General features: G+C 38.5%; 1 protein-coding gene across 1 annotated transcript in view; it reads right to left on the bottom strand.

Annotated features, from left to right (window-relative positions):
- Nucleotides 1–19,503, bottom strand: part of SH3RF1 (SH3 domain containing ring finger 1) — an 87,273-nt gene extending 67,770 nt beyond the window's left edge. Inside the window, exon 1 of the mRNA XM_010168107.2 lies at nucleotides 19,117–19,503. Within this exon, the coding sequence (XP_010166409.1) occupies nucleotides 19,117–19,503 (387 nt within the window). The remainder of the gene's footprint in view (nucleotides 1–19,116) is intronic.
- Nucleotides 19,504–20,262: the final 759 nt, after the last annotated feature.

Raw genomic sequence — 20,262 nt, 5'->3', positions numbered from 1 at the left:
AGGCTCGTAGGTTGAGATAAGAACAGTTTAAAAATAGAGAGAAAACTTAAAATAATACTAATATTAAAATAGAAGTGATAATGATAACAGTAACAAAATATTCAAAGGAGTGATACCCAGTGCAACTGCTCACCACCCACCAACCAAGCCCAGCCTGTTCCCAGATAACGATCCCGGAGGAACAACAATCCCGAACTGAAACCGCAATCCTGGAAGAACGAGAGCCCGAGCGAAAGCCAGAGACAGACAAAGGAGGAAGAGACCCTCACTGATATACTGGGCATGACATGACGTGATATGATATTTAAGAAGGGGGAAAAGTTGCTGCGCAACAGGAATTGCGGCTGAAGAGAGGAGTGAGAATATGTGAAAGGAAAAATTCTGCAGACACCAAGGTCTGAAGAAGGAGGGGGAGGAGGTGCGCCAGGTGCCGGAGCAGAGATTCCCCTGCAGCCCATACTGAAGACCATGGTGAGGCAGGCTGTCCCCCTGCAGCCCATGGGGGTCCATGGCGGACCTGTAGCCTGTGGAGGACCCCACGTCGGAGCAGGTGGATGCCCAAAGGAGGTTGTGACCCTGTGGGAAGCCCACGCTGGAGCAGGCTCCTGGCAAGACCTGTGGCCCCTGTGGAGAGAGGAGCCCACACCGGAGTAGGTTTGCTGGCAGGACTTGTGACCCCATGGCGGATCCATACTGGAGCACTCTGTTCCTGAAGGACTGCACCCCATGGAAAGGACCATGAAGAACTGTCATTCATGGGAAGGACTCATGCTGGAGAAGTTCATGGATGACTGTCTCCTGTGAGAGGGACCCCACACTGGAGCAGGGGAAGACTGTGAGGAGTCCTCCCCCTGAAGAGCAAGGAGCTGCAGAAACAGCTTGTGATGAACTGACCCCAACACTCATTCCCTGTCCTGTGCTGCTGGGAGAGGAGGTAGAGAAAATGAGGAGTGAAGCTGAGCCCAGGAAGAAGAGAAGAGTGAATGGAAGGTGCTTTTTAAGATTTGGTTTTATTTCTCATTCCCCTTCTCTGATTTGATTGGCAATAAATTAAACTAATTTCCCCACGTCAAGTCTGTTTTGGCTGTGATGGTAACTGGTGAGTGATCTCTCTCTTCCTTATCTCGACCCACAAGCCTTTTGTTATATTTTCTCTCCCCTGTCCAGTCGAGGAGGTGAGTGATAGAGCAGCTTTGGTGGGCACCTAGAGAATAAAAGATCATGGTATTCTGGGAAGTACTCAAGTCACTGAAATACTGGGTGGGTTTGGTTTTTGTTTGGTTTTTTTTTTCACTGCTGTTGTTTTAAGCAACTGCCCTGTTTTTTGTTGGGTTTTTTTTATTTTTAAAGAAAAAAACTTCTGAAGTAATCAACGCTGTTGTTTTAAGCAACTGCCCTGTTTTTTGGTTTGTTTTTTTTTTATTTTTAAAGAAAAAATAACTTCTGAAGTAATCAAGATAACCATTTAACTCTAGAAGAGGATTTCAAACTGTGAACACTAGTGAAGCAGTCCTCTACAATTCAGAATTAGCTCACTCAGCTTAGGAGAGGCAGGATTTCAGACATGTGCTGCTTCAGTGCTAACTATGGGCTACCTGTAGTGGGTCCTTTTTGGAATATATTAGGAAACCTAAATCAAAGCTCAGTTACGTGATCAAAGCTGCAGTATCTAGCATCTTAACAGCCAAGTTTTTGCCAGTCTAGCAAAAGAATGTAAGAATATAAACACAATTGGGTCAGAGAGCCAAATCTGTTGTTGCCCATCTGGCTGCAACAACAGATTTCTGCAGAACAGCAGGTAGGATAAACATCTCTCTGCTGCAGAAAAACATGCCTTAAATTACTTTCAGAAAATAGCATTTAAATTAAGATCTCTCACCCATAATTGTCATGGAAAGCACACTGAATTTTAACAAGAGCAAATGTGGGGCCAGGCTTCCATTAATAAACTTTATCATTAAATCTACTACTATTAAGTCTATACTCACAAAGACTACTGCTTATTAACAATTCTTCCTCATCTCAGCAACATAATAGATGAAGAGACAGATGAAGAGCTTACTTTAACTGTTCAAGTGCTAAAGGCTACATTTAGGTTTTAAAGGCTACATTTAGGTTCTGACAGTCACAGGAGTTTTGATATGCCTTAGTAGCAAATTTCATTGCAGTGTTATCATCACAAACTGAAAAAGCCAAATACTAAGAGCACACACAGGAAAATGCTGGTGGCTAGGCTTCACATTTCATGGTCTTGTCCATCTGAGGGTGATTCACTTCAGAGAGGCTTCCAGTACAACTTCACTTACAGTAAGAATTTCTCCTATTTTACCATCCTTGGTCTAAGCAACATCTGAAGCAGAGTACGAATGTAAGCTAGACCCCAGTGTTTTGGGTTCCTCCCCCAGCCAAGAACAGCCTGGGTCACACACTGGTAACAACCTTGGCAGCACACTCCTCTGCTTCTCTCACTGCCAATACTAATGAAACAAAACTAGGAGCAAAAGGTTTCTTAGACACTTGGTGTTAATGCTGCCCGCCTGGAACTATCTGTAATGCTTGTACTTGTTATTCCTGAGTAGATTTGACCAGAGAGTGCCAAGCCAGCCCATCAGCTCTTTCTATGCATGGTCTGCTGGGTGACCACGTTTCTAAATTCAAAATTATATTAAATGCTTGACAGCAAAACAAATCGCAACAAAGCTATGATTTTAAGAATCGTTATACCTGTGGTAAGACAATCATCACTGAAGCACCTTGAATACAAAACAGATTAAAAAAATAAACTCAAGCAATAGATAAAAGTAATTTACATAAACAAAAAATCAAGCAATGCATAAAAAAGTAGTTTTATTTTTAAAAGGCGAACAGTAAAATACACGCATAAAAATCTCAGTTTTGCTTTTTATTTGAAATATTGCAGAGTAAATGAAGAACATGGAAAGAGAACAAAGGGATGATTTCTACACACCAGCAATTTGGCTTTCTGGCACCAGTATTTTATAGAGCATGTTACAGCCGCTTTTATGCCCTCATCTGCATGTGTCAGGTAGAACAGTTACCCTTCCTCTGGAGTCATAATAGGAGTACATACTTGTACATCTCAATACTACCTTTGTACAGCCTCAGTTGTTCTCCCTCCTTGGAGGCAGAAGACAGTGGTTCTATTTTGCTCTTTTTTAAAAAGGAAGCAAAGGAATCTTACATTGCTCAGTGATTCTTTTTAAATACAGATTCACTACTGAGGGTTTCAAACACTTTGTGCTACAACACAGAGAATATAAAATGTAATCCTTTTTCCTACCACCTAGGAAGAGCACACCTGACACTCATTTCTTATTAAGAGAAGAACATTGAATTGGAAAAAGTGAAAAGTTAGGTACAGCACGCAAGGTCATATGAAAAACCGAAGTCCGCATATATCTCAAATAATTTTGCTGGTTATTATTATTTTTAAGGGAATAATACTACACTGAAATAACTATTTTTGTTATTTTTCTTTCAAATGCAACAGCAGACATATAATCCCTACAAGATCATAGAGATACAGCTAACCTGAAATGTAACATTCGAAGTTATATATATAGTTAAAGCTGTCTTTTTAAAAGCTATTTAACTTCTGGGAAAAGCTTAATTTATGCTTTGACAAATATTAATTTCTTTCAAACCAATAATGCTCCAACATCTGGAAGTTTATCCCAAGAGACACTATTTTCTCATTAAAAACAGAAGTCAGAAATGAACTATTTTCTCCTAAATTAATCTCATCTTTACATTACAGAGGGAAATGAGAAGAGAAATATCACAGCTAAGCCAACACAAATAACCAGCGTTATGTTCCCTATTTGATAGTTAAAAAGCAGGAAAACCACAGTTCAAACCATACTTGATTTTGAGCTTTCTAGACAAAATATACAATAAAAATTATTTTATCTCACAAAGTAATTGATTGGGGACACAAACAAAGAGATTAAGGAAAAAAAAAATAAGAAAAAGGTGCTATTTCCATAAAAAAGTGCCATTAGTAACTGGCAAACCAAACCACAGATGTCTCGGCATGGATTTTCCTCAGCCTCTATTACAGCACTGAAAGGGACTGCAAAACAATTCTTTGTCCCAGTGACCCAAGCACTCACTTGGGATGTGTCCAGTTGGGTTTTAATCCTTTTTCCAGTGGATATTTTATTTTCACAGAGTGGAACAGCTCTGGTTTTAGAAAGGGGGGGGCAAAAGTCTACAGGATTAAGCCGCTGCGATCACAAGTACCAATCTTCACAGTACATTAAATACTGAACCAAAGGCTGAGTTGCCTTAATTGGGGTAATTCACTTATGGCAGATTTAATGCATACTGACAAAATGGCAAAACAGAAAAAACACTATTTTTTCCAATGTCTTTTGAAAATTTTGTGTGCAAATACAAACAAAAAGCGTAAAGATAAAATACAAAGTATTTGTTAGCCCTTGATCTTAACAACTAGCCAATATTCATCGGTCCTTGCTGGCTTACCACCATTAGAAAGATAAAATGAGAATTCAAAATAGTATTTACCAAGAACATTCATAAAATAATGAATCTCTGAAAATAACATGACCAAGAAACAGCATTCACATACACTGCAATTGTTAGTGCTACCAGCAAGTCCCGTGCTCTCTGTTGTGCTGTCTGTTGCCTTGCTGGTTCATGCACACCTCTGCTTCTTTTTTTCCTTCTTTTTAACCTTCTCTCAGAAAATCCATTTTTCTTCAGGCACTAACCAATGACCCAGCTCTGCTATTTACGGTCAGTTTTATCAGTCCTTACAGGGCAGTCTCTCCTGTTCCAGATTTATTATGCTGATCAGCCCCTTTAGCAGCAGCTCCTATTGCTTCAGCTGCTGCAGGAACACTAAGACCAGTGTCCTTCTCATGAAGGATATTGAACTGCACTTGTGGATTTTTACCAGATCCGTTTTCATGGAAGCCATTAACACTCTTCTATATTCCAACAGAGTAGTTGCCAATGTATATTTTAATAGCAAAGTTCAAAACTGCAATTTTATTTCTATAGCTAGAAGACCTTGAAAAATATAAACACAGTGAGTGTTTACATAAAACCACTTTGGACAGATTTCTTCTGTTAAACTTAATATGCTGGGCAGAAGAAAAAAATCTGTAAAAAGTATTCTTTTTTCAAAACACAGCACAAATCAAATGGTATTTCATCCACTGAGTACCACTACTCCACTACTAAGAGATTCAGATTCATTTATCCTAATAAAAATCAACAATATTCTCTGAAAACAAAGCACTGTTTTGCATCTAACAGTATATTCAGTGTAGACTTCAGTAACTGGAGTCTGCACCCAAAACTAGAGCTCTGCGGCTCTGACAAAGCCCTGCCATTTGAATTCTTATCCAAGTTTGGTCTGCCTTTGTACAAAGCAAAGGTTTTCTCCAAGTCAGAAAGCCACACTCTACCAAAAGTTTCACTGACACTTCCTCCTTCCCCAAAACAAAACACGGGGAAAGAATGTGTGACTTTTTAAACACATTCATGCACTCAAACCTGGAAAATTAGTGAATAACTTGATTTCAGCTTATCTGAAATCTTACAAATTCTTACTAACGTTCCAGGCTTGAGAATCACAGATACTTGACCTTCCAAGAATTAAATACTGTTTCTAGGAACACTGTAAATAGCAGTTAGAAGAGACAACATAATGATTTCCTAAACAAGACTGCAGACATCAGGTTGAGGTTACCTGTTTCTCCAACATCACAAGGTATCTTATGCAAATAAAACTTACGAATTCTTGGAGGAAACCATTTAACACGGGCTTAAAACACATGATTTATAATACTCTGCTTTCCATTTACTATAGGCAAGACTGACCAACAACAAACAAGTCAGTGCTTCTGTCTGATTCCGATAAACTACCTTGAACTTCAATCTGACCATATCTAAGTACAGCTGCACTGAAATCTTGTAAGCAGATGAAAAATTTCACGCACACAGATTTTGAGGACTGTGCCTCTGAATATTACAAATCCGTATCCTTCCATCACTGCAAGTACAAAATAATTTTATTTCTTTTTTTTTTTTTAAACATTTCTAATCTAATCTCTTTATCAGTGAACTAAGCAGTACGCCCCAGACAAAAATATACATCTACTTGGACTACCACAGCCTACAAAAAACAACAAGGGCATAAACTCCATCAACCAATTTATCTCATTGTGTCATAACTCCCATCAACATTTAAAAAATAAGGAATTGTGTGGCATAGCCTAACTGCATATGCATTGCAGACATATCAGAAGCTCTAAAAGGATTAAGGACGCCACATTACATAAAATTTTACTCAGAGAATATCTTTAAAATGGTATCTGAGTTTGCATGCAGGAATAAAAGAGCAAAAACACTTCCTGAAAGTTTTGCTGTTTTAACTCATATCTCCTTTTTTCTTGGATTCCTTTGGTGCAAACTCAGAAAATTTGAAACAAGAGTATTGACAGGGAGACTTTTTTATTTTTTAGTGTAATACTCTTGTAGAATAACCAGTTCTTCTTCTATCTGTTTAAAATCAATTTTGACCTCTTTTATGCTGTTCCTTTTAAAGGTAGGGAGCTGTTAAAATAACAAACAGGGAAGCATAAAGGACATCAGCTCCCTGTTGCAAGCAACGGAATTCTGACTTGAATATATGAAAAGGTACGATTTCCTGAGTAAAGAGCACACACTCACAAGAGGAGCTGAAGTTAGAAATAAGCTTTCATTGACCTTTATGATTCTTCCTGGGTTCAGAGGTTTCAGTATGAGCAGATAAACATTTCTTTCCCAACTGCTTTGGGAATCCGTTTCCAGAAACAACCCACTAGCTATTTTATTTCTCCACTGAAAAAACAGTTCCACTTATTAGTGAAAGTAAAGATAAACAAAAATCTCCCTTACTGAACAAAACCAATGTATTTTAAAAATGTAATTCTAGAAGGATAGTTCTCCTATTAAGCAAATTACAGAAAGGTGAGCTGCTCCAAGAGACTGAAAACACACTGAAAATATTCTCTTATTTTGCTTGGACAACCTGCCCCACAAAATTCATTATTCTTATCTGTCATGCCTAAATTCAAAAGAATAGTATGTAAGACTGTACTCATGCTCTGTCATGCCAGTAGGATGTTTACATTCTTATTTACAGCTATTACTAACTGCAGAGCTACACAGAAGTTATGGAAGCAAGGTGAAATAAAATGCTATTAAATCAGAATAGTTACAAATGCTCTTTTTTTTTTTCTCCTTCCTTCTTTGAGAATCTTTTCTGATTTCCAAGTAATTCCTAGGACATTAGCCCACCTTTTGAAAAAAATCTTTTTGAGTTCACTGAATGGAAGATTTAAATTTGTAGCCTTATTTGTAGCCTTCTCTAAGAACCGTTAAGAATAGTTTATTGCTAATAAAATTGACATTTCTAGAATCCTGTGAAGAATCTCAAAGTGCATGAGAGATACGCCAGAAATAATCTTCACAGTCCTGAACAGGAAGCTCCTCAACCATTTTGGAACTGAAATATTCCACACGTCACATAGTACATGACACACTATTTCAGAATAAACAATGAAAAATAAAATACACAGTATTCTGAAATTAAAATACACACATACTGGAGGAATACAGATGAGACGTGAGTCTACACAGTTCATTCCTGTTGTTCTTGCCTCTTGTCTAGCCAACTCCTCCATATCAACTTTTCTATTTTCATGCTCTCCAAAACCTTCCTCAAACATCGAGCTACCTCTTCAACTTGTTCCTTCAGCATCTCCTCCTTACCAGGTCTCTAGTTCAACTCCAGTGAGCAGAGACTTACTTGCTCAACTGGATTTCCTTCTCCATCATTTTTTATCCAACCTGTCTATTGCTACGTTCCAAATCTATTACTACAGTTTGTTTTCTTTAAACTTAATTCACTATCCTCTGTTCCCTTATTAGTTGACATTTTAAGTCTTTATCACCCATCAGCACTGAAGTTTCTCTGCTGTTCAGTTATCTATCCTCCCAGAGGCATTCTCCCATTCTTTCAACAAGATAAGCAACTGCTTTCATGCCTCACAGTTGCTCTGTGCTCAGCTCTTCTGCCTCCCTCTCCAAACACAAGGCCACACTTGGCACCTCCCTGACCTGGCTTGCACCCCACATCCACCTCGTCTGCTCCCGTGCTATGCTGAACATGACTGGCAGGGATCCTGCAGTTAGTCTTCTTCTGCTATAAACTGTTTTTTCCTTCCTTTGGCTCCACTACCTCAGCAGCTCCGCTCAGGAGGGCTAGAAGAGCCAAAATTTTAACAGAAGTAAAATGTAGCCTACAGAGGTGGCCAATGCCACATTATCTGCATCTACCTTTTTTAAATCCTAGTCCCCAGACTACTGATTGCCTGAAAGATTGTCACAGACAGCTTGTGAAACAACCACAAATAAGCTTTTGATCTGCATATGCATAATGGCAAGAAAGCAAACTGTTATTTATCGTACTCCGTATTTAAAATTTAACCTAATTTTATTGCGCTCTAAACCAGGAATTAATGCATTAAAAAAAAAAAAAAAAATCCTTTATTCACCCTCCCCTCACCAAAACAAAGTGATAGTGAGTCTTATACTCGATGAAAGTTCAGATCAGCATTTCTCAACCTTTCAAAATTCAGTGTAGATATCAATATGTATTTTGTGAAGACCTGTATGTCTTCAGAAAGATTATCTATTCATCTTCTTATTGACTATCCCTGCCCTGCTCAGACCAAAGATCTAAGAAGATTATAGAACCTGGTGGCAAGGCTGAAGGCTGGTTAACTTAATAAGGCTGTGGATTTAAAACTGTGTTAAATTAAACGGGTTTTGAAAATGGCTTAACTCTGCTAGTGTGGATAAGATTTAAGAGTCTCCTCTCAGATCTTTATCTCACTCATGAGAAAGAAGACCATGTGAGACAGTAGAGCACAGGCATACACAAACAAGTAAAGGTCCATGAGGCGTTGGTTTTCTTATAGCAAGCTCAAGCAAGAAGAATAAAACCTTCACCTTTACTCAAAGGCACATTACCACAGCACACTGAATTCATCTTTACTGAATTTGTTTAAAATAAGCTTCTAGAACAGCTATGCCCTATATATGCCAACTCAGATGGTTCTCTGATTATCTCTGAATACTCTTAATCTTAACACTTTTTAACCAGCCAGAAGTGTCTCATTCTTCCCCATTTTCTATATAAATAAAATGCAGACTATAAGCTAGAGAATTAAGATAGCATGCTAATAAAGAATAATTGAAGAGACTTGTTTCAAATTATTCAGTATTGATCCTCTTACTCCTCTGCACAAGTAAGACCACATTCCTTTTCTGGAGTTCAGCAGCTTGAAAGTCTGGTAGGAGTGAGTATTTTTGTCTTTAATCAGAGCTTGTCAAAAGCTTGTCTTGTAAAATTGTGGTTCACTCAAGATAAAACAGTGCTTGAGGTCTTTAAAAAAAACTTTTAATGCACATGTATATTTTGAAAGTTCAGGTAAAGAGAATAAGCACAATAAGCTGAGAAGTCAAAAGAGGTAATAAGCACAGCTTTCCTTCCTAAAAAGGAGAGCAGAGCTACCTCACCTTACTGCAACACTATTGCCATGAAACAAAATCAGTTCCACTAACAAAGGAACGCTAAAGGCTGTGGAGTGCTTCAGGTGCTGTGAAGACCAGCAGGACACACTCTGATGCCTGGCTTTTCTTCTGTGCAACACTGGCAGCGCTCCTTCACTTCAGAGAGGAGGAAAATACTATCTGTATTAATTTTTAAGCAACATTTAAATGTTTACCTTTGATCAAAATGCATTTATGATTAATAGTATACTTCCCAGCTAGAAACTGTAAAATTATACTTTGCACATTTACAGAAAATGAAAATGGACAATCTGTATTTGACCCTGAAGAATCATGCCAACTTGGAAGATAAAGAACAGTTAAGCACCAGACCAGAGCTTTTAGTTAAATTAAAAAACAAATCAAAAAACCTCACACATGAAAAAACAACCCACATAAAAACCACAATCAAACCAAACACAAATTTACACCATATTTTAAAAATTTTTATGTGGAGCATATCAGGCCCGTTTCTAACAAAATTACTGTGCAAGAGAGTGCACACACATGCACACAAGAGAATCTTGTTCTCAGTTTTAGGCCACCAGGCACATTCTTGCAGGTTTTGTTTTTTTTATACTTGAGAGTTTAAGTGCTTATACTATAGGTGGTCGGAAATTAATCAAAAGTAAAATAAGACAGGAACAAAGACCTAAACAAGAAATTAAATTACTTAAAATTCTCAAGTGTTCATGCTCTTACACTACAAACAACTAAGTTTGGATAACAAATCACATGCTTGAGTGTCACAAGCATCAAATGAGTGTCACAGTCCTAAGCTTCTGAGGGTACAGGGATAAATGATTTCTGTGGTGGATTGCTCATACTGGCCACAGTCGATTTGCCTGTACCTAGCAGGCTCCGCTTCTGAGACACTTCAGCAGCAGTGTCTGTAAATGAAACACGAAGAGTTGAAATTGACTTCTGTGTTTCATTTTCTCCTCAACTGGAGAATCCAAACCTGTATGTTTCCAGGAAACACTGAATGACATTTTAAAGATAATAAGCATATAAGCATCACATGTCAAAGAATTCCAAATACTAGACTCAGTTTCTCTCTTTGGAGTGATTGTACTTATCTCCAGAGCATCTTCCTGAGTCCTGACGATTTCCTGACATTTAAGAGCACATAGAAGAGAAAACAGACTCAACTGTTCTCCTCTGTGCTGACCAAGACCCCAGGGGCTTCATGCCCAAACTGCATGGCAGCCCCAGCAATATCTACGGGACGAGAATAAGTGAAAGCAGTTATTCAGGCACTCTCAGTGCAGCAAGGCTCAACTAGGATGAGCCCCACTGTTCTGTCCGATGATCAAACAGAGGACAGTGCTGCCATCTCCCCTTCCATACCCAGGACTGTGGTTGCACAGACAGTGCTACATCTAGGAGACATCTGCCAAGATGATAACTTTAACTGTCAGAACTGGTGGGACAGAATTTGATACAGCTGAAAACCAAAGGAGAACAAAGGACTTCTGAAGTAGTGGAGCTAATGCTTCCTTGTCCTAACACTTCAGGCTTGGACGTAAAACTAAAATCCACCAGTTACACAAAACTGCAACACAGCACTTGTTAAGAGGCATGTATCATCTCCTAGAAGCTGCCTTTGAAGTATCTTTTTTTCCCCTCTCCCTCTTAGATCTGTAGGATGGTGGAAATATGCAAGTAACACACACAACATCATAATTTTTCAGTATTCTGAACACCAGAGTCAAGGTACCCATTCGCTTGTCAAGACAGATCAGAAAGGCTGAAGCAATCTTAATGAGTGTGGAAGGTGAAGGAAAACAAGAAGTGCAGAAAAGAGTACTTCCCTAAGATGTGCCACTCTTCCACCTCAGGGCCACTTGATTCCTAAAATTAATCCAGCTCACCTCAAAGCAGCCATCCTCAGTCCAAAAAAACCCCACTCTCCAACAAGATTCTGATTTGGTTATACAAAAAGAAAAGCAAAGAAACTGATCTAATGCAACTGACCCAAGAATTCACCATTGATTTTCTGAGATGATGCTTTTCTGTCTACTGATAAGAAGGCATCTGCCAGGAACCAAGATGTAACAGATGCACGCTTTTCCTCCACGCATCCAGTAACGAGGTATATGTAAGAACCAGGCTGACCAGATGATATTTCTGCCTTTATTACTGAGACACATTCTTACCCACACCGGGATGTGTATATATGCAATGATTTAAAGGAGAAGAAAAAAAAGAAACTTTTAAACCAAAGGAGGTTAAGCAATACACTAATATTAACCTACACTTTATGTTCTTCATTCATTTAGCAGATTTAATCATAAATACCGCAAGAGTGTCTGTAGTCTAGATACTTCAACAGAACATTTTCTTTCTTATTGCTTATTTTATTTTTGTTGTGTTTGACAGAGTTAAGGACAAATTGGACAAAAGAGGAAAGAAATATATAAGTTTTCTTTTTCTTGGAAGTAGTACACGAAGATCAGAGGCAAGAAAATATTTGAATAAAGGACAACAAGAGAGCCAAAGAAAAGACCAAGGAAGGTGTTAAGCACACCATAAGGAGAAGCCCAAATGCACTGCAAGGGTCAGTCCACCAAAAGAGAGACAAACAACTGAACATAACAAGTTTCCAGTTTTATCAGTATAGTTTCAGGCAGTTCCTATCCATACACTAAACACAGGCATGTACCATGTTAAACTCATTTCACTCAGGTAAAAAAGAGGGGAGGAGAAGGATTTCTAGCTGACTCCATCCCAATCAGCCCCTTGAGCTCTCCCTGTCTTACATGTCTATTAAGCCACCAAACAAGAGGTACCCATTACAGAAAGCCAGATGCTATGCATACAGAAACACAGCAATAGCACTACTGACTGACTTTTCTAAGCAGACCCTGGACCACCTATGTAAAGCAATTTTATTGGTATTTGATTTCTGTGGTAATAAGAGGAAAAATGAAAAGATTTTTATTCTCTTTAAAAAAAAACCCTGCTCCCCTTCATGAGCCCATTAAAAGTAAGGGCTTTAGACTTCCCTTTTGTGAGAGGTTTAAATTTTCTGAATGATCAAAGCTTTTTGAGTAGAGCAATAACCTGTAACTCACCGGCCAAATTACAGTGCAGAAAAAAAGACACCATTTTATTTTAGGTAGGCTGCTTTAGACGAAGCTACAGAAATGGAGGAACATTAAATTGGAAAACGAAGGGAAAAGAGAGCCCCCTCTTCCACCTGAAAACAAAGCAATCATACAACAGTATCTCCCACTAAAAGACACACACACACACACAAAGGCTATCACAAACAAAAGAAAAATATATTTAAGTACCACACTTAAATATTGTGGATTTGTTTTTTGTTTATAAATCAACTTACTTCAAAACATAATTATTTGCAAAATAAAGGGATTACACTAGTTTCACAGCTGTTTTATCAAGCAGATTAATGTTAGTTGGCAGGCTAAAGATTACTATCAACATTCAAAGTATGGAATTAAATATTTCTGTACTACCAACACTATTCACATTAGATATTCTCTTTTTATTCTTTTCAAAACACACACCAGTGCACCAGTCAGATGCAGATTTCTCTAGCTGAAGAACAGAACATCAGCTTCCACGGATTTTTTTTTTTTTTTAAGTATCTGGCTTTTCATAACTGAGGTATTTATGTGATTCCCTACTAAACATCCAAATACAGAATGAAATCCTTTTAACAATGTAACACTAGGCACTGGACCATCTTTGGTACAGGAAATGGATTATGAACAGCTCAGTGACTTAAAGAGTGAACAGCAGTATCTACTGACCTCAGCCGAGACTGTGGACCCATTGTAAAACACCCTATAGATACATCCAAAATAAAAAAGTCAATCTCTGCCCTGAAGAGTATACAGTTTAAATAGGGAGTCAGACAAAGGCAGCACTATCAGTCATATCTGCAGATGGGAAACGGAGGCACAAAGAGCTCTGAATGACTCTGTGCAAGGTTATAAAGGATGTCTGTGGTAGAGCCAGGAACTGAGCCCGGAAGCTCTCAATCCTAGCCCAATGCTTTTGGATACTGAGACAATTCCTCCTTTTGCTTATGTTCCCTCTCTTTTCTTAATTACTTACCTCAGAGAGGAAACACATTAAGACCATGAGAAGCAGTCTATTTCCCTTTTATATTTCTAATCTCCATTAAATTTTATCTAGCTTAACATAGGGTACAAAAGTGTTACAAAGAAGTAATTAAAATTGTACAAATAATTGTAAGTGTAAAACCAGAATCTGGTACTTCAGAAAGTGTGAAAGGAAACAAAAGCATGCATATGTGATATAGGGAGACTTCTCCAAATGTTTTCTAATGATTACTCCAGAATATGAATAGGTGCCTATCTCCACCTTCTCAAATTAAGATACTTCACAAGTTAAAGTTGCACTTTGACACTCCTTGCTTCTATAGGATGGAATATATGCAGGAAAGCATAAAAATTACACAGACAACAGTAAGATACACTTGTTTCTTTTTTTTAAATAAAGGGGAAAGCAGATTTTGTACAAATCTGTACACACACAATCCTCAAAATCGGGTATCATCAAGTAATGATTCTCCGGCCTGCATCACAAATACCAAGCATGAAACCAACTGCATTAGCCACCATTTCTTGCATACTTCTACAAACACTTCTTCCCCAAAGTGGCATACTTTACAAACTGACCTATTATCACAATGTGGGCCTCTTCCAAGAGTACGTGACCAGGAAATGTTTACTGATATAACATTTCTATGTATTGTTTTATTCTGCTAACTCTTATTCAGAGATGATTTCAACATCTGTTCCAATCTACACCCGCTGCTATGCTTGGCAATCTCCATATTTATTTTCAATCCTTTATTAAAGGATCACACATTTTCAGTCCCATTGTTGTTTTCTAATCATTAAGAAGCTTCCTTTGACAACTAAGTTCCACTAGGATCTCAGTAGACAAGCACATGTCATGGCTACAATACCAGCATTTGTGTCAGCTCCTATCAGTTTTTCCTGCTCAATGGTCAAACTGCACGAGCTGCCACCCTGAGCTCCTTTCTCCAGGGTGGTTAGGAAAAAAGAAAACCAACTGGTAACATCATCCACCCAGTCTAACAGACAGAGAAGCCTGACCTGCTGAAGTCCTCACAAACCAAAAGATGGCTTGTTGGCTCTACTGGCCCGAGTTGTGTGCCAAGATCAGCCATGGAAGAGAACCTGGCTCCATTTATTTCCTTTTTGGCATTAAAGCTGCCTCAGCAGTTCCCAGGCAGGACTACTGGATCACAAATGACCGCTGCTGCGGTGGTATGGATGTGGGAATTTAAAATTTTACTGTTGCTTTCCTTTGTTACACAAGCATGAGAGTGGACATGTGAGTTTACACTACAATGCAACACAGCTGAGCATTAGCAGAAACTCAAGGAACAACCTGTTGTTCATGGGGTTTTTCTTTCCTCTTTAGTTTATAAGAATTTACTGCAAACATCTCAGATGTTGGTGGTTCTCAATAGGAAAAACAAAGTTTTAGGAATACACAGAGCAAGAATTTACTGATGCAGTTAGAAATCCACCTTTAACACCTAAAGAAGCATCTTCTAAATAGCCTGTAATGTTCCTTTACCCTCTCATTTCAGGAAGTCTTCACCACAAATGGTACTACCAGAGATCTCTATTAGCTTTCCAGAATAAAAACAAGGAAAAAGAGAAAAGCTCTAGGACTTTCCCATTGTCCGCACTGTACCATTTCTTGATAAGATTTCCCACAGACATAAGTATAATATACCCAAATGACACTATCAATACTTATTCAGCCTAAGCATCAACTCTATTAGGCAGGGCCAACTTTTGAGCTATTCATGCTTTTCTTTTCAAATGGGAAATAATTTTAATCCTTTGCTTTTCTCTTCCTGCCTACACTTGGTCCAGAGAACAGCTGAAAACATTAATAAAAAATATTTCCAACAGTGATGAGATTTCAGACCACCTAGATAGATAACTCCCCTCTAGGTTCTGCTGAGAAGACAACCCTAACTTCAGAAACTTGGACTATAAAGAAGCTAGCAGAAGAACTAGTATGTCTCAGGCACGTACAAATTCAAGGGAAAAAGAAAGTTAAACGGGTATCATCTTAAATCTATCCTCTAGTAAAGAAATTAGAACGGTTCTCCAACACCTATCAACTTATGCGCACAGCTACATTTTAAGACTCCTGCAACAAGTATAGTCTTGTAAAACTACCATAAGGAGCTTAAGATAACACCTGTTGGACATACTTTGTGAAAATTACAAGGCTAATAATACGAGAATAAATTTGAGAGTAAGTACCCTAAAATTTTCATATGCTCTTTTGAAGGAAACAAAAAGTCCCTCAAGAGCCCTCAATAACTTGATCCTGATCACCAGTCCCCAGCAGGTTGGGCAGAAGGCTGCGGTTCTTAAAGATCTTCCAAGCTGTCAACCTAGCTGAAGGTTTTCACTTAAAAAAAAAATTTAAAAAAATATAAAAGCATTAAATTACCATCCATACCAGAGAGGAAGCTGCAGCATGAGTGTAACTATTGTTTGTTCTCCCAGGCAAACTGGCTGCTCAGAACAGAAGAGCTGGGCAGTCAGCAAACAGTTTTCCATCAGTTACAGCAGTACGCTGCCTCTGCCTAACTGGTACCCAGGGAAAGGCACAGAAGGCTTTATGCATCAAAACAGCAGGGAAGAGAAAGAGGTTAAGAACTTGCAGGGAAAAACTGCAGTTGTTACAGCGGTGATAGATTAGAGAGGTTACAGAAAGAAACAGGGTTATTGCAGTGGGGGATATACAAGGCACAAGATTTGTTAATCCCCACCACCCACCCAGCTTTATTAGTTTTAAGACTCAAGGAGTCATTTGTTTGTTTATTGCCATGTGTCACCACATACACATAGAGAACGCAATATACATGGTACTGTGCAATAACAGGGCTGGCAGCTCCATAGTCATTGATACAGTTCAGGAAATCACACTGCAGTACATGCTGTATTAACCTTTTCTGAAAATTATGGCATCCTCTGAAAGGGCATTTATGAGCTCAGTATTACTTCAGGGTATAAGCAGAATGTTTATGACTTGACAGCCTTCATCCACATTCACTTCATTTAACATAACAGCAACTTTCATTTACTAGTTCCCCTTCAGCAAAATTAGTTTAGGAAATCTGACTCTGCCACTCATCTAGAAACAGATTTTCCTCTTCAATTCCCAGAGAGGAACTGTATTTGCAACCATCTTTATGTCACAGTTAGCAAAACAAGTAGGGCGTTCACTTCAACACTGTCCATTAAATTGGCATTTTGTTTCATGGATTTTTTTTTTTAAACACTTCTCATATAGAAAAAATGAAAAGTTCTTCTTATCTTCCCCTTCTTATCCCTCAGAGTTAGCTCGTGTTCTTAAAAATACTGCTTTCCTAGTAGCAAAGGCTCTGGACAAAGTGGACAACAGATGAGATCATCTTTCCCTGTCTCCCAAAGGAAAGAAGACACAAGAATGGTTGTGAAATCCCAGAAACAAAGATGTATTCAGACTTTAAATAAAACGTTGTAAAATGCTGAAACCTATTGTTAATATACACTGAGTATCAGTTAATTGCATGAGGAATGCACATGGTCAAAATTTGAATGGCACACAGTACAGCATAACTAATAAATCGAAGTAACATTCCATATGTTATCGCTTTCTACTCTGTATAACATCTGGAAATGCAAATATTGCACAACAGGATATTACAGAACATCAAAAAAAGAGAGAGAATATTCCATATTCAGTTTTATTTTTTCTAATAAGGCTTGGAGAAACTCTGAAGCGCAGTCATTCACATATGCAGTACACTGCTGCACCAGAAGTCTTTTTGGAGGAGAAGCAGTCTCTGAAAATACAGTTATTTACAAAGGTCAACATGAAAATATATAAACAAGTTATATGGGTATTTTGCTTTGTTTTAAGTTGAAGAGCTTGTGCAAATGCAAATTATCATGGTAAACACCTTAAGGTTCTGTAAAAGACCAGACTGGTTTTGATACTGCTGAAGCTTCTTGGCAATATTTAAGGTTTATCCTCTGAAAAACAACAACAAAAAACCCCCCCACATAGTCTTCTCTCCTCCCTTACCAATTAATCTATTTACTGAACAAAACTCATTAACAGGAAGTGTCATGATAATTATTATTTTCATATTCTAAAGTAAAGAACCTAATGAGAGTGTCTACCAAGCAGAGAAAACAATACAATCCAATGGAGGGACACCTGTATTTTAAATCCCCATGCAAACTTAAGAGATGTATTTCAGATGTTTTAAAGAGATTTCAATCATGTAAGTACAACTGAGGACAAATCAGTGCAAGACTTCCTTCGTTGGGTAAGTAAACCAAATCATTCAGCCATACTTTAAAATAAAGACTAGTCTTGCCAAATACACGTTTAAGCCCTCTCCTTGGAACTCCTGAAGACATTTCTTAAAAATAAAGTAAACTTCACAAGAAAGAAACCACCTAAACCAGTCAGAAACTCCACTTCAAACACAGGAACTCTAAATACACAAGCATCACAAAGTGGGTAGCAAGACCCCTCAGAGAAGCTGTTCTGCCTTGTCTGTAGATAAAACAGAGCAAGGTCAGTCACATCATAAAACTACATTTCCCGATACAGGCTCTAGAATGGATAATCATAAATAAGTCCACTGAGTCTTGATTATAACGTATGTCAGAGTCTACAGGTTGCATAGATCCTAGGAAGGAACAGGAGTACAGACAGCAGGCAATGTCTTCCCACCACAGTACACAGATTTTTCCAAATCACTTAGAAAAAATACTTTGAGGAAAAACTAATTAAAGAAGGGGTGAGCACTGAGAGTACAAATAACTTACCAGACCACATTAATTTAAAGATTTCGTTTTAAAGGAAGAGAAGTGTAGCTCCTTAGAATTCAATGGCAAAAGCTTCATGAACTTCAACAAGAACATAACTTCCCTGCTCATGCTTAACATTCATTAAATCTAATTCAAAGGAGATTTACTGATAGAATCATTACAGAAAGTGCTAGACCCAAAATAAAATCTCTGATCTTACAGCTGACAAATCAAGAAAAATTGCAAGTGTTCTTCACAAGATATTTATCCTTAACAACTACTTAACCTCTCCACGTAAATTATCTTATTTGACTTCCTTTTAATATGACAATTAAGGTATTGAGATACTTTTGTTCTCCTTACCTCAAATACTCTGAGTTTTAACAAGGAGGTATTATTCTGGTATTTACATAACAGTGAACCAAGACTGATAAGAACACTGACGTGTTTTGCTGGACATCTGCACCAGTTCTCAAAAATACTGTTTTGCCATATTTACTATCTGAGTGCCCTTATGCTGCAGCAGAGGCCAGCAACTGTTTTGAAACGGTGCAGGAAAAGACAGGATCACAACAAAACACCACGAGCACACGGTACTTACCCTAACAGGAGGGCTCCGTGCTTGCACCCTTTGCTGCTGTCCAACTTGAGAGCTCTGCAGGTCCTTTGATCCGCAATTCGCTACAGTGTTGATGGGGACCCTTAAAGCATTTGTGCTACCAGTCCCACCACCAGCGCCAGGTTTCCGAGGCCTCTGTTTGATGCCATCCAGTAGTCTGACAAGCAAAATATTACTGGGAAGTTCGTCAACACTGCAATCCACTAAAGTCCTGCACTCTGGGCAGCGAAGCTCATTTCGAGAGCTCACAATGCCCAGCAGACAGCGTTTACAAAACGTGTGTTGGCAAGGCAAGACTTTTGCAGAAGCATCAAGGCGCTCTAAGCAAACAGGACACTCCAACAGATCCAGCAAAGCTGATTCATCCATTTTCTTTGTATTACTTAACCAAAAAACAAATCTTTGCAGAATTTGTGTTTTGAGCACTCCAAGGATATCATGTTACATCCATTCCTCTTTTGACTGCGCTCTGAAATTTTTTGAGGGGAAAAAAAGCATTAACAAGTGGAAAAAGAGTCAGCAAGACTATTTTACATGAAGATGCTCACACAAAGAGCAAAATAAGAGATCTCTAGATTCATTCAGCAGATATTTTCAATAAATGAAAGAAACATCAAAACAGTAATAAATAATAACAGCAGTCTACATTAATAGATCTAATTAAAATATTCCAACAAATGCTACTGTTAAGGTCTTTAAATTCAAGTCCCCATAAATTTTAGTCTTGAATGATTCTTTTTTCTCAAATTATTCCAGAATTATAACAAAGCCTACCTTTCATAGCTCTTGCTTAACACACCTGTATCGCTGAACATTTATTTGAAAATAGCTTCTTCCACAAGGAGAAGACAGCGAGGGTAACTACAACGGTGTCCAAAACAACAGAGCGCACTCCAGCAGGGCACAGCGAGGGGAATTACGCCCAAGCCAAGGCTGAGGCAGCAGCAGACTACGTTTCTACCATTTCTCTGAAAAGTCCCAGCGGCACATTGCACACATCAGCCTTGAGAGCAGCGTGTAGCTCACGGGGGCTTCAGCTTGCCACAGGCACTGACAACAGGGTTCATTACAGAGCCGCCTTTAAGGAGCGCCTCCAAAACTACCGCGAAGTGATTTCCAGCAGGAAGT

This window comes from Antrostomus carolinensis, unplaced genomic scaffold (genome assembly GCF_000700745.2).
Source record: "Antrostomus carolinensis isolate BGI_N321 unplaced genomic scaffold, ASM70074v2 scaffold15515, whole genome shotgun sequence".
NCBI classification, from domain to species: Eukaryota; Metazoa; Chordata; class Aves; order Caprimulgiformes; family Caprimulgidae; genus Antrostomus; species Antrostomus carolinensis.
The sequence above is the reverse complement of the archived record's forward strand: the minus strand, read 5'-3'. Positions and strand labels throughout refer to the sequence as shown.